This window comes from Zootoca vivipara, chromosome 2 (genome assembly GCF_963506605.1).
Source record: "Zootoca vivipara chromosome 2, rZooViv1.1, whole genome shotgun sequence".
NCBI classification, from domain to species: Eukaryota; Metazoa; Chordata; class Lepidosauria; order Squamata; family Lacertidae; genus Zootoca; species Zootoca vivipara.
The window spans coordinates 115,528,360-115,543,928 of NC_083277.1; the positions used below are offsets into that span (position 1 = coordinate 115,528,360).

At 46.7% G+C, this 15,569-nt stretch overlaps 1 protein-coding gene across 1 annotated transcript in view; it reads left to right on the forward strand.

Moving 5' to 3' along the window:
* The window catches only part of MARCHF9 (membrane associated ring-CH-type finger 9), a 45,698-nt gene that overhangs the window by 15,810 nt on the left and 14,319 nt on the right, over window positions 1-15,569 (forward strand). Inside the window, exon 2 of the mRNA XM_035107934.2 lies at window positions 14,162-14,317. Within this exon, the coding sequence (XP_034963825.1) occupies window positions 14,162-14,317 (156 nt within the window). The remainder of the gene's footprint in view (window positions 1-14,161; window positions 14,318-15,569) is intronic.

Below are 15,569 nucleotides of genomic sequence, written 5' to 3' on the forward strand. Positions count from 1 at the left end.
AGGGCGCACTAATACCAATCCATATCTAGCTGCCACCAAGGCACCACAAACACCAGTAAGAGGACCGGGGTCCCTTGTGCGGGTGGGCCCCTCTGCTCTGTAGCTGCTCTTTGGAAGCAGCTAGGCATGCCAGTGAGTGACGGTGGTTTTGTAGAAAAAAAAATGGGGTTTGCTGTTGCAGCCCAGCTCCCCAAAGGACTCTTGAGTCCCCTCAGTCCATGATTGGTCAGAGGGCAATGGCTGAAGGCAAGAACCAGTAGAAGGAAAGCAAGGAAGATATTGATTTTCCTGTTGCAACAGAGTCCCCGTCCCCACCCTTTGCGAGGTGGTGAGGACCCAGGACAAAGGTGTTCAAGAACCTTCAAAAACTTTTGAAATTGCCCAGCCCCTTAGCCAAGACCACTCAAGAAGCATCATACATGTTTCACCGAAAGAGGCGGTCTACAACAGAAATGTGAGAGTGTGTCTTGTCTCCTGTTTGTCAAGATAATGCTTGCTGACTGAAAATTACCTGGCCAATCTGGACATTCCTTTGAGATGGTAAATGCCTTAGTTCTTGAATCCAGGTCACAGACCTCCCCTCTTCATACACAGAATATGCCTTTAAGACAGGAATTGAAGGATTTGTAAATGGAAGAATGATTGGGAAAGGTTTCCCCAAGAGATTTTTTTTCTGCAGAAGGAATGTTTAAGAGTCATTTGGGGAGCCAAGATAGCTTTTGGGATTGTTCTGTGCGCTAAAATAAAGTGCGATTTTCTCAGGGAATATTCCTTAAATTCTGAAGGGTTGTTTTTCTGTGGGGTGTGTGTCTGCTATGTGTGTGCACCCTAAAAAAATTATAACAGTGGCAAGGAGCAGCCTCTGCTTGCTGGCCTGCCCTTTATTTCTTAGCCTGATTCCAGCCACCCTATTGCCCAGGGAGAGAGAGAGTGGTATCGAGTAAGTGGGTGCAGAAAGGAGGGCCTTTCCCTGGCCAACTTGGAGATGCCAGGGATGGAAGCTGGTACCTTCCACATGCAAGTGAGATGCTCTTCTCCAGAGCTACATCAACAGTCTAGATAGGCCTTAGATCAAGCTCCCTTTCACCCTACGTGTGGCAGCAGCAGTTAGCTTGAGGTGAGGTGAGGAGTGGAACTGAGCAGAGCCAGCAGGTCTATGCGCCATGCTGCGAGCCCCTGAAATGTTTCCACTGTTGCCTCCCACATCCCATGTGCTGTCGGCAGCCCTGCAGCTCTGCCGGTAAGTTTTGTGTGTGTGTGTGTGTGAGAGAGAGAGAGTGCGAGTGAGTGTAAGCAAGGCAGCAGCAAAGGGAATTAGCCAGCCGTGAAATTGCCGATTACAATAGCCGACCGAGCCAGTGGTATGTTCCTGGCCTGAGCTGGCAGATGAGTCCCCAGCACACCTTTTCAGGGAAGAGACACTGTTGGCTCCAGCTCACCTGCGGGAGGGAAGAGGGCGAATCCCATTTGGCACTCGGTGGACGGAGGGAGTTGTGTGGGAATGCACAGGCATGCTGATCTTCAGGAAGAAAGCGAATAAGTAGAAGGGCGGTGGAAAGGACCCGCAAGAGCTGTGCTGGATCAGATCATCCTGTTCCGACAGGGGCAACCTGGTGCCTCTTGGGAATCCCGCAAGCAAGATCTGAGTGCAACCGCCCTCCTGTCCCCTTGCGGTAGCTAGAAACTAGTACAGTGGTACCTTGATTGTCAAACTTTATCCGTTCTGAGAGTCTGTTAAAAAACCAAGGCGCGGCTCCCGATTGGCTGCAGGAGCTTCCTGCACTCAATCGGAAGCCATGGAATGTTGGATGTTCAGCTTCCAAAAAACGTTCGCAGACCAGAACATTCACTTCTGGGTTTGCGGTGCTTGGGAGCCAATTTGTTTGGCAACTAAGCCGTTTGACAACCAAGGTTCAACTGTATTTAGAGACGTATTGCCTCTGCTGCTGGCCATCATAGAAAGCTGCTGTTGATACCCCTTATACTATTTTAATTTAAAATCCTGTTTTTAACTGTCTCTTATGGATAATTTTAATGTCTTACTCCTTTTGCCAGCCACTTAGAGGTTTCATTGCAATCAAGCAATCGCATACCTTTTGTTAAATAAAGAAATGCTCCATGAATCCAGCTAAACCCTTTTTAAAGTCGTCTCGGTTGGTGGCCATCGGCACTTTTTGTTGTAGCAAATTCCATAGTTGAACTGTGTGCTGTGTGAAGCAGTCCTTCTGTCCATCCTGAACCTTCCAGCATTCAGCACTTAGCAGAGGGACATAGACACACATTTCTTACTTCCTTCCATTGCAGGAAATGTCAGTTTATTCTTACTGTTTGCTTCCTGTTCTTTACCCAGTTGCTGATCCAAAAGAGGAACCTGCTGTCTTACACCATGAGTGCTAAGCGTACTCAGAAGTCTTTGGCAAGAGAATTGCATTGCAGGGGGTTGGACTAGATGACCCTTTGGTCCCTTCCAGCTTTACAATGCTATGATACTATGACTTTATTGAAAGCTTACTGAAAGTCTTCAGTACACAGGGGCTGCTGTATTCACACACCTTTCTCCCTCCCACCCACATTTGACACTCTGAAAGAACTTTAAAAGGCTGGCTGGGATGCTTTCAGTTGGGGGCTTAATTTTATAATTGGTTCATTCAGATATCACAAACGGGTTGTTGGCACCAATTGTTTGTTTGTTTTTAAACTTACTGGATTTCCCCAGAAAGAGTAAATCTGGATTAAATGAAGGGTGGCGGGTAGGGACAGGAATAGGGACTGTCATTTTGATGCTGATGACATTGTGAGGATGCTGCAAGAAGTTTGCATGGATGAGGAACACGCATCCCACAATAAATATTCATCTACTGTGTTTCTCCAAAAATAAGACACCGTCTTATATTTATTTTTCCTAAAAAACCCCACACACAATGGCTTATTTTCAGGGGATGTCTTTTTTTTTTTTAAGTATGATACAGTTTAACCTACACGGTTAAAACTGCCTATCACTATGGCTTATTTTCAGGGTATGGCTTATATTCCTTGAATGCTTAAAAATCCTGCTATGGCTTATTTTATGGCTACGTCTTATTTTCGGAGAAACAGGGTAGAACAGGCATCCCCAAACTGCGGCCCTCCAGATGTTTTGGCCTACAACTCCCACGATCCCTAGCTAACAGGACCAGTGGTCAGGGATGATGGGAATTGTAGTCCAAAACATCTGGAGGGCCGAAGTTTGGAGATGCCTGATCTAGAATAAGGTTACCAGGCGTCCCCGTTTCCTGGGGACATTCCCTGGATTTACAAACCAGTCCCCATACAAAATCCATTGAAATTGAAAAGTGTCCCCGGATTCATTGGAAAAAAATCTGGTAACCTTAATCTAGAAGCATCTTAAAGTCTTATGCTTGCGGAGGCCATGCTGGTTCTGCTCAGCAAGACTTGTTCTTCTATACACTTGGCATTTCTACCTTTAATAATGCTTTCTATCACTTTTCCTAAAACTGACCTGAAATTTCCCAGATCCCACCTCCATCCCTTTTTCAAAATTGGTGTTATGTTAATCATTTCCCTGTCCTTGGTTATGGAGATTGTTCTTTGGGACAAGTTATATCAGGGGTCAGCAAACTTTTTCAGCAGAGGGCCGGTGAACTGTCCCTCAGACCTTGTGGGGGGCCGGACTATATTTTTTTGGGGGGAAATGAATGAATTCCTATGCCCCACAAATAACCCAGAGATGCATTTTAAATAAAAGGACACATTCTACTCATGTAAAAACATGCTGATTCCCAGACCATCCGTGGGCCGGATTTAGAAGGCGATTGGGCCGCATCCGGCCCCCGGGCCTTAGTTTTGGGACCATGAGTTATATCTTTCTGTTAAAAGATCAACAATTTCACTTGAATCTTTTAAGAACTCTCAGATGGATGCCATACATACCTAGTGATCTGTCCTTTTTAAACTTGTCAATAAGACCTCAAACTTGTCTCTTGTCACCGCTGTTTATCTCAGTTCCTCTGACTAAGGAACTTAGCTCAGGCATCGGAATCTGCCCTACTTCTTCCACAGTGGAGACAGATGCAGAGAATTCATTTTGCTTCTCTGCATTCTCCTTTTTTCTAATACCCAGTATTTTTCCTGTAGTGTGAAACAGACCCCAATTATACCAGAGGGGCCCACGTCATGGCATCTGAAATCAAGAGAAGCCAAGCAATGTGGTTATCACATGGTAATAATCATACAGCGGAGAATTGATTTAGATGAACAATTGATGGCCTGTTCGTATTGTAATGAATGCATCACAGACTAACATTTTCCCCATCAACGGCCACAGCCTGCTGATTACATGGCTGCTGTTGTTATTTTAAAGCTCAGATCCATATATGTTTTGGGGGAAAGGGAGAAATCTTTATTTCCTGTTCCCTATGGCCTGGTTAGAACTAATTGAAAAGAGAGTGTTCTGTGAAATAGTACTTCTCACGTTGAAGAACTGAATATGCTGTTGTGAGTCAGGTTAACTCCCCTTTGGCATGGTGTGGTCATTGACTGCAAGCGGTGGCTAGTAATAGCTGACCAGAGAATTATATGAAAGTGATACACAGGTGGTATTTAACTCCGAGTAGGTTGGCTAAGATGTATAAAGCAGAATCAGATATGTGTTGGAAATGTAAAGAAATGAAGGGAACGTTTTTTTTCATATGTTGCTGGCCTTGTAAACAGGTAAAAGAATATTGGGAAATGATCCATAATGAGTTGAAAAAAATGTTTAAAATATCTTTCCCGAAAAGACGAGTCTTTTTTGTTGGGAATGATCCAGACTGAAATCTCTTAAGTGTCAACAAAATTTATTCATGTATGCAACAACGGCAGCCCAAGTTTTGTTAGCCCCAAAAAGGAAAGTGAGGGAGGTCCCAGGCAAAGAGGACTGGCAACTTAAGATGGCAGAATATGCAGATCTTGCAGGTTTAACATATAGAATAAAAGAGCAAGAAGAAGAGTGGAAAGTATTTATTGAGGATATGGAAAATAGCTGTACACAGCTGAAAACGCTGGCAGCATTAAGATAAAGTCAACAGTGTAATTAATGTTTGAGTGATGTAAAGGTGGAGAACTGACTAATATGGTTGTAGCAAAATATGCAGGAATGAAAGATTAAGAAAACGAACCAAGAAAAGAGAAGGAGGGAAGTCATTGGCTATTTAACAGTATGTAAAATGTTTATTTTCAGATGTAGAAATTGAAAACGTAATAAAAATAATATGTATATATATATATATATATATATATATAGAGAGAGAGAGAGAGAGAGAGAGAGAGAGAGAGAGAGAGAGAGAGAGAGAGAGAGAGTGTGTAGTGGTTGATGGTCTTTCAGGTGTTTAGAGAGAGAGCACACAGCCACCTGCCAGAGGCTGAAGCAGGTTTGTTCAATTTAAGCCTGCAGCTTGTTTTCAGGGAGAGATCAGTAGCAACATAACTAATTCGACTGGTAGAGTTGGTATGAATTTTAGAGGGTGTATGTTTCACCGCACTGTTTGAAATTAGCCAGGTGCCAGGCGCATTTGGCAACAGCAACTACGTGGAAATTTCTGAGTGCTAGCCAGGTTGGCGACCACAGTTAAAAAAACCCTCTATATAGTTAATACCATTTCCATTTCCACTGTGTGTGTTTCTCTTTCTTGTACTGGGACAAGTGAATTGTTTTAGGAGTTAAGCAACAGAACCATATAATTGTAGCACTGGAAGAGACCCAGAGGGGTTATTTAGTCCCACCCCCTGGTGAAAAGGTATTCAGTTGTCGCAACCGCAACCTAGATTCAAGGTGTCATTGGGCACCTATTTTCTATACCCAAATTTCTAACACTGTTTACTGTGTTCTTCCAGTACCAGCAGCATTGTTGGTACCAGTTCCCGTGAGCTATTGCACTCATATCCTGCTGGTGGGCCTTGCAGGAGTCATCTGGGTGGGCAGTGTGTAAACAGAATGCTGGAATGAGATTTATGTGATCCAGCCGGGCTCTCCTTGTGTCCTCGGCAATGCCTGCCTGCCTGCCTGCCTGTGTGCTTGCTTCTGTGCCCCTAGAATAACTGCCCAATCTAGGAAGGCACCATAAGTTGCTCTCCTCCTCCAAAGGAAACATTTGGCGCAAAGGCAGCCTTGAGCTTTCTCCATTGCTTTTTTTTGGGGGGAGGGGGAAACGCAAAACAAAATGACTGGGCCTTTGGTGCACGAAATGTGAGTTTCTTTTGTATTTGCGTAGTGAGCTATAGTCAGGAAGATCTGCATTCCACCACCACCCCGAGCCTCAAGAATATAGCAATACAGTGGTACCTCGGTTTATGAACACAATTGGTTCCGGAAGTCTGTTCATAAACTGAAGTGTTCATAAACTGAAGCGAACTTTCCCATCGAAAGTAATGGAAAGTGGAATAATCTGTTCCAGACGGTCCACGGAGTACTCAACCTGAAGCGAACTTTCCCATTGAAAGTAAGGGAAAGTGGATTAATCCGTTCCAGACGGGTCCGCGGCGTACTCAACCTGAAGCGTACTTAACCCGAAGCATGGGTGTAATTGGTTCCGGAAGTCTGCTCAAAACTGAAGCGTTCATAAACCGAAGCAAACTTTCCCATTGAAAGTAATGGAAAGTGAATTAATCCGTTCCAGATGGGTCCGCGGCGTTCGTAAACCGAAAATCCGTAAACCGAGGTGTTCATAAACCGAGGTTCCACTGTACTCAATATTGTTGGCTCGTATCATTGCTCCCCCCCCTTTAAAGCCATTTATCATTCATTTATCATTAAAACTGAACATATGAAGGAAAGGGTCATAATTCTGTAGCAGGGCACATGTTTTTGAAGCAGAAGGCACCAGGATCTACAGGAACAAGACATTCACTGCGTGCGGAAAACATGCTGTTAGAGAGACGGGGTCAAGCCTAACTGTTACCCAGAGACATTAGTATGTCATGGAGGGAGAGAGTTTGTTAGTTCCATCTTCTGAAGCTCAGACACAACCTGACCATCTTAGTGACAAGTCAGGCCTGCATGCTACGGACCTGAAAGCTTTATAGCAGCTCGTGCTGGGGAATTGGCTCTTGGGGATCACTTGCGTTCCAGAACCAAGAGGATTTGGGGGCAGTCAGGCTACCATCCTCTTGTCAACCTGTCTGCAGTTTCATCTCCCACCCTCTGGCCCCCGGGGGGTACAGGGAACAGAGAATTGGTGACAGGGCCCCCATTGAAACTGGCTCCCTTTGCTACAGAGTTGTTATTTTCACTGGAAGCTCCTCCCACATTCTCTCTCCTGGCCTATCGCCCTCGCTTCCTTCACCTGTCAAAACTTGTCCTCTCATCCATAAGGATTAGGAACCTGCTCTTGTCTTTTGAAACGAACGCTTCTCTGGAATATCCACAAATTTGTGGTGTCCACAAATAAAGTCCAGGGAATGTTGGGAGGTGGGGAGGCTGCAGGCGACATCAAATGCCTCTGTGAGCAGAGCCTGCTTCCTCCCCCTTCCTAAAACAATGGGAGACGCGTCTCTCCTGTGACTTCAGAGCCTGCTCTTTCCAACCCATTCCTTGTGTAAGGCTTCCTGCAGCGTTACTACCCTTCCCTCTCCCCCCACCTTCTCAGTTAATTACATCCTCCAAATGGCCCCCCCAGGCTGCTGCTTCCTGCGCTGCTTAAGCATGCCCTGAACTGCAGCCATGGTTCAGCGGAGGGGGTGGGTGGGTGGGTTGCAAGGAGGGCAGACAAGCTAAGTGTGTGTCGGATTTAGGAGGAAAGCCAGACACTCCTTCTGTTTTCCCTTTGTTGGATACAGTGACCCAATTTAGGAACTCTGTTCCCCACCCCCCAATCCTCCAATTTGATTTTGCATTGTGCTTCAGTTAACCCAGGCTGTGAGCACAGTGACACACAGCAGCTGCACCACCTGGGGGTGGGCAGGGTTCATTTTTTCCCCTTTTGTGGTCTTTGTTTAATATTTTAATTCTAGCCCTAGAACCTGGGAGGGTGTAGAAATAAGCAACTGCACAGAGGGAGCCCCCTGGGGTGGGGGGAAGAGCACTGTTTAAATCACCTGGTGAGAAGAGTCCTTTGTTGCCCATTTTCTTTGCTAGATCCCCAGCATCACTTTCTGGCAGCTAAGAGAGAGCAGCATCCCATGAGATCAAGGCAATGTCTGCTCAGTTACCCTTCTGCCCCTTGCCCGCTGCTCAGAACAAGACTTTGATTTATAACATGGTGCCCTATGCCGTTGGACTCCCAGCTCCCATCATCCCTTGCTGACCGGGGCTGATGGGAGTTGGAGTCCAGCAACATCTGGAAGTGTTAGCAACCCCTGCACAGCATGTTTGCTTTACAGTGGAACCTCGGTTTATGAACACCTCGGTTTACCAATTTTCGGTTTGCGAATGCCGTGGACCCATCTGGAACAGATTAATTCACTTTCCATTACTTTCAATCGGAAAGTTCGCTTCAGTTTATGAACGCTTCGGTTTATGAACAGACTTCCGGAACCATTACACCCATGCTTCGGGTTAAGTACGCTTCAGGTTGAGTACTCCGCGGACCCGTCTGGAACAGATTAATCCACTTTCCATTACTTTCAATGGGAAAGTTCGCTTCAGTTTATGAACACTTCAGTTTACGTACTCCGCGGACCATCTGGAACAGATTAATCCACTTTCCATTACTTTCAATGGGAAAGTTCGCTTCAGTTTATGAACGCTTCAGTTTATGAACAGACTTCTGGAACCAATTGTGTTCATAAACCGAGGCACCACTGTATTTGTATTTAGCAAACACTGAGGATTGAACCATCAGCTGATGTGTGAGGGGTGTGGGTGTGCATGTTCATCATGTTTTCTGTAGGGATTGGCTGTGCGCTCCAGTTGCCTCCGGGAAACTGGCATGAGCAGCTGAACCGAGCAGGATTGATGGGTTCGATAGATAGTGCTTTCTGCAGGGCTCGGCTGTACCGAGCCATCAGCTGCCATCAGGATGGTGTCACCTGATTGACAGGTGGGGTGCTTTCACAAATATGGCTGAGCAGGTCAAATGGGAACCCCTAGTAGCCCAAGACTGCCCCATGGGCTGAAGGTCCCCCACCGGCAACAATGAAGAAACCATGTGAGAATGACAGGATTGCATGAAAAGGGTTGTGTATGTTTGTTTTTGGTGGTGGTTTGAAGATCAGAAATGAGTGTCCACGTTGCCTGAGCAAAGTTGCAATGCAGACTTAGAATAGGGATCAGTCTCCAGGACAAATGTACTGTGTAGAGCACAAAGCAGTACAAAACAGGCGCTGTTGAGTAATGGTGGTTTTCCTAAGGCTGCTTTGAGCTGGTTCATGTGTGTTAGGCTTTCTTTGCACAGAACATTGGGAAACGGTGCAAAACTTGCATGTAGATTGACAGGTGTGCCACCCCTTCAGAATATCCTTGCCAATGGCCTTCCTAATACAGTGGCTAGAATTTAGGAGCAAACTTCTGTGATGGGCTTCCTTTGGCAAGGAGTTTCCAAGAGAAAGGTACCATTATGAAGAAAGCCCTGGGTGTCAGAGCCATCCTCTGAGCCTCAGACAACAGGGGCATATACTTGATGATGACCTTAAGGTGCAAGGTGTGCCCAGGATCCAGACTGGGAATTTGTATTGTATTACATGTTGCATTGTGGTAGGCATGATGAGAAGCCACAGCCAATTGTGGCATCTTAGCATCCATACACAAGAAAAAAGGCTTTGCGATGCTACCATGATGTATAGCAGGCATCCCCAAACTTTGGCCCTCCAGATGTTTTGGACTACAATTCCCATCATCCCTGACCACTGGTCCTCTTAGCTAGGGATCATGGGAGTTGTAGGCCAAAACATCTGGAGGGCCGCAGTTTGGGGATGCCTGATGTATAGTTTCATGAGGATTTCATGAAAACTCAATGTGTTTTCTAACCTGATACTTTCTGGTGTGCTTTGAGCATAGCAGCACTTGCCATGGACCGTTACTCTTAACTCCTTGCACACAAACTCATCCCCATCTCCTGTACCTCTTTTTTAAACCTCCTGTCTTGTCTCATCTTCCTGCTTAAATGACTGAAAATAGAAGGCTGGATTTTTAATAATTCTGCAGAGGCCCGAGACTGTAACAATAGGGACATAATTGAATTATTCAAAGCCGCTTTTCTTCCCAGTAGTTTTGTGCCACTCAAAGGTCTGACGTAATTCTTTCCCAAACTTTGAAACATTCTTCTAATTTTGCTTATCATTCTGTTACATTCTCTTGCTTACTGCTACTGTGTTAGATCAGGGGTGGGGGAACTTTTCCTCAGCCTGAGGGGCCACATTCCCTTCTAGAGAACCTTTTGAGGGCCACATGCCAGTGGTGGCCAGGGGCAACAGTAGGTGGGGGGTCACTTAATAGGGCTAGGTAACATACTGATTACCCTCCAAAACTGGTTTGAAGTCCACATCGTGATATCGGTTTCACCCTTTTTGACCAGGCAATATATCACAAATCATGGTGGGTAGGTGGGCTATGCAAAAATCACAATGTGGGAAAAAACCGTGCAGCCGCTCAGTTGCCTCTACATAGCTCCATCCTTATTTCAGGCATTTTGATAGATCAGTATATATCACAATGTTTATCTGGTGATATATCACAGTGTTGAAAACCAGATATTGTCCAGCCTGTTATGTACTGAGCTGAATCCTACCGGTAGAACAATAGGATTCAGAATCAGCAGTCTGATTGGTCCGCAGGAGCTACCCAATCCAACTCCAGGTGGAAGCGAATCCGTAACCTGATTGGCCTGCGGGAGCAGCCAATCAGGCGGCTGGCAGAAGTGAATCTGCAACCTGATTGGCCTGTAGGAGCAGCCAATCAGGCTGCAGGCAGAAGTCAATCCACAACCTGATTGGCCCACAGGTGTAGCCTTGAAGTAGCCAATCACGCAAGGCCCATTGTGTAAATAATGTATATAAGCAGATGGTTTTGGGAAAAGAGCCATTCTTCTCTTCTTCTCCTTGATGACTATGAGCTGAATAAAGAGCATGAAATTCACTCTCGACTCCGAGTATATTTCACAGCCCTAGTCACTAATGTAAATTTTACCTTTCGTACAGTAGCCTAGTTTTTTATACATGCACGCCCCTCTGTACCCTCCACCCACGCAAGCAAGAGTCGACATCAGAATTCGAAGACTGCTTCTGTTAGCTAATGGTGGTGGTGGTGGGGAGGGAATGCCTCTACAACGGAAGCAGAACGGTAAAACAATCCCCAGTAAGGTCATCGTTAGAGCGCTATTGGAACTTGGGCCTCCCATATCCAAAGCTCACCCTCTGCCCACTGGCCCTCCGAGCTAGGGCCAAATGACACAGGTATGGCCAGGGTGCTGTTGTGCTCGTGTCCCTGCTCTTTGTGGCCTTCTGGTCAGCCACCGGGAGAACAGGGTGCTGGAATAGATGGGCCACTGGTCTGGCCCAGTGTGGCTTTTCCTGTGTTAGGCTTGCCACTTAAATTGGAAGGGAAAGCAGCTGTGTGGGGCCCTGGTGTGGGTCCTTCTCTTGCTCTTTATTTGGGCCCAGCGCCAGGTTTTTTTTTGCCCAGCCCCACCCTCTGACAGCTATTGGGGGCACGTTAGGGACCCAGGTGGCGCTGTGGGTAAAATCACAGAGTCTAGGGCTTGCTGATCAGAAGGTCGGCGGTTCGAATCCCCGCGACGGGGTGAGCTCCCGTTGCTCGGTCCCAGCTCCTGCCCACCTAGCAGTTTGAAAGCACATCAAAGTGCAAGTAGATAAATAGGGACCGCTCCGGCGGGAAGGTAAACGGCGTTTCCGTGCGCTGCTCTGGCTCGCCAGAAGCAGCTTTGTCATGCTGGCCACATGACCCGGAAGCTGTCTGCGGACAAACGCCGGCTCCCTCGGCCTATAGAGCGAGATGAGCGCCGCAACCCCAGAGTCGTCCGTGACTGGACCTGATGGTCAGGGGCCCCTTTACATATATAATTTTTATTAAATTTTCTGTTTTACAATTTAGAATACTTGTTTAAACACCCTTAAAATATCAATGACTTCCCTTCTTATCTTTCCATGGTTCATTTTGCATATCATAAATCCCTGCATATTTTACATAAACTAAACCATCCAGTATTCCATTATCGCATCCATCAGAACTTATTTACACTGTTGAATTTATCTTAATGCTGCCCACGTTTTCAAGTGTACACAATTTCCCCCATATATTTAGTAAACACTTTCCAATCTTCTCTAAACATATGCTCTTCTTGTTCTATGTGTTAAGTCCGCAAGCAGCGCATATTCCATCCTCTTAAGTTGCCGCTCTTCTTTAGTTGGGACCTCGCTCATTTTCCATTTTGGGGCTCAAGCCAGCCTTGAGCCACATGACTCCCTACCTCCTTTCAATATCAAAGTTAGCAACATAAGCATGCATGTTTAAGGTAATCCCAAGCACCGATGGGGCACCCGCCAGGCCACTCCAGCCACCTGAGAGCTTGCTCCTAATTTCCTTTAAAAGGTAAAGGGACCCCTGACCATTAGGTCCAGTCGTGATCGACTCTGGGGTTGTGCGCTCATCTCGTATTATTGGCCGAGGGAGCCAGCGTACAGCTTCCAGGTCATGTGGCCAGCATGACAAAGCCGCTTCTGGCAAAACAGAGCAGCACATGGAAACGCCGTTTACCTTCCCGCTGTAGCGGTTCCTATTTATCTACTTGCATTTTGATGTGCTTTCGAACTGCTAGGTTGGCAGGAGCTGGGACCGAGCAACGGGAGCTCACCCCGTCGCAGGGATTCGAACCGCCGACCTTCTGATCAGCAAGCCCTAGGCTCTGTGGTTTAACCCACAGCGCCACCTGGGTCCCTCATTTCCTTTACCAATTGACTAATCCAGTCATTGACTACCCTGCTTGCTTGCTTTCTCTCTGCAGCCTGCCCCTTTCCTCCTTTGTCGCTGTGTTATTGGCAACGGGATTCTGCTGCTGTTGGGATACGTGGCCAGAGACCCAGTAGTGACCTCTTGCTCTGCCTCTTCCCCCCCCCAGCTGACAGGAATCCACAGCAATTTCCTTGTCCAGGCATACATCCCTAACATATCATTAATCCTTCCTGCAAGCGAGCTTGAAATATTGATGCTAATTGCTCTCCTTGCCAGCACATTAAGCAGCTCACACTAACGAACCATGCTCGCTTCTGTGGTGTGGTGGTGGTGTTTCTTAAATAGAGGAGACCTAATGGACTCTAGGCTTAGAGATGGCCGGTGTTACCCAGAATCCTCTGGGACCCAGGTGGCGCTGTGGTTAAACCACTGAGCCTAGGGCTTGCTGATCAGAAGGTTGGCGGTTCGAATCCCTGTGACGGGGTGAGCTCCCGTTGCTTGGTCCCAGCTCCTGCCAACCTAGCAGTTCGAAAGCACGTCAAAATGCAAGTAGATAAATAGGAACCGCTACAGCGGGAAGGTAAACGGCGTTTCCGTGTGCTGCTCTGGTTTTCCAGAAGCGGCTTTGTCATGCTGGCCACATGACCTGGAAGCTATACGCCGGCTCCCTCGGCCAATAATGCGAGATGAGTGCACAACCCCAGAGTCGGTCATGACTGGACCTAATGGTCAGGGGTCCCTTTACCTTTACCTAATGGACTCTAGGCTTAGAGATGGCCGGTGTTACCCAGAATCCTCTTGGTGGTGGTGATGGTTTGTCATGATTGGTACTGAATACTCTTACAGGGATGGGTAGCTTCCGGGTCCAGGAAGCTTATGGCCTGTAGCCAATAAGAGAAGGTTAAGGGGTGATGTGATAGCCATGTTCAAATATATGAAAGGATGTCATATGGAGGAGGGAGAAAGATTGTTTTAAGCTGCTCCAGAGAAGCGGACACGGAGCAATGAATTCAAACTACAAGAAAGAAGATTCCACCAAAACATTAGGAAGAACTTCCTGACAGTAAGAGCTGTTCGGCAGTGAAATTTTCTACCAAGGAGTGTGGTGGAGTCTCTTTCTTTGGAGGTCTTTAAGCAGAGGCTTGACAGGCATATGTCAAGAATGCTTTGGTGGTGTTTCCTGCTTGGCAGGGGGTTGGACTGGATGGCTTTGTGGTCTCTTCCAACTCTATGATTCTATGATTCTACCTCCCTGACTCTCCTTTGCTCTTTTCCTTGCAGGGGGAGCTGTTAAGCCCATGTCGCTGCGACGGGTCTGTCCGCTGCACCCACCAGCCCTGCCTGATTCGCTGGATCAGCGAGAGAGGTTCTTGGAGCTGCGAGCTGTGCTACTTCAAATACCAGGTCTTAGCCATTAGCACAAAGAATCCCTTGCAGGTAAGCACCGAAACGGCTAAAGTCATACTCTGCAACGCTTCTCTGATGAAAATTTTACTATTTATACCCTGTCCACCTGGCTGGGCTGCCCCAGCCATTCTGGGTGGCTTCGAACATATATAAAAAATACAATAAAACGTTAAACATTTTTCAAAAAAACTTCCCTATACACGGCTGCCTTCTGATGTCTTGTATAGTTACTTATCTGCTTGGCTCGGGGTCACGTAATTCCATACCCTCCAACATATCTCCAATGAAAGTAGGGATGTCCTAAGGAAAATCTGGACATTCTGGGGTCAAATTGGAAACCGGGACGGCTTCTGTAAATCTGGGACTGTCCCTGGAATATAGGAACACTTTGCGGGTCTGCTGAAACCCTGGTTGATGAATTATTTTTTTTACCAGCAGGCCACATGTTGTAGGGAGGAGGGGAGTCAGCAGCAAATCATGACAGATGAAGTGCATGTGTGTGAGCACACATACATATACAGTGGTACCTCGCAAGACGAATGCCCTGCAAGACGAATTTTTCGCAAGACGGATGCGTCTTGCGATCTGATGGTGACTCGCAAGACGAATTAGTTTTGCGAAAAATTCGTCTTGCAAATTGCGGTTTCCCATAGGAATGCATTGAAATTTAATTAAAAGAAATTTCAATGCATTCCTATGGGAAACCGCGATTCGCGAGACGAATTTTTTCCCAAAACGAATTGACTCGCGGAACAAATTAAATTCGCCTTGCGAGGCACCACTGTACAGGCCTGCCAATCAGTCTTAACTACCCAACAAAGATTCTGGTAGCCATACATTCATCACCCATTGTGCTGTGTTGTGCACATTTCACCTGGTGAAGCCTTTATTGTGCTTCAGGATTGCTCCACAAACTGAGGGTATGACTTTGGAAGCATTCAGAGCGCCCCCTGTGGTTGCACATTGTAGAAAACCCTGTCTGCCATTCTCAAGCCTTCCTCAGTAAGGAGATTAGTAAGTTTTCAAGGAACCTGAGGATATATCCTGCAGCACATTCCAAAAACCAGTATCCTGTGGCATCCCCCCCCACTCTGTTCTATTCCCATTATCTGGTTTGGTCACAGGGTGTGGAAAGGAAGCCATGGGAAGCAGCAGCATGGGGAGTCGTCCTACTCAGAGTAGACGCGTTGAAATTGATGGGCCTAAGTTAGTTGTGTCTATCAATTTCAGTGGTTCTGTTCTGAACAGGGCCAGCACTGGCTACAATGCTTGGAATGGGCCG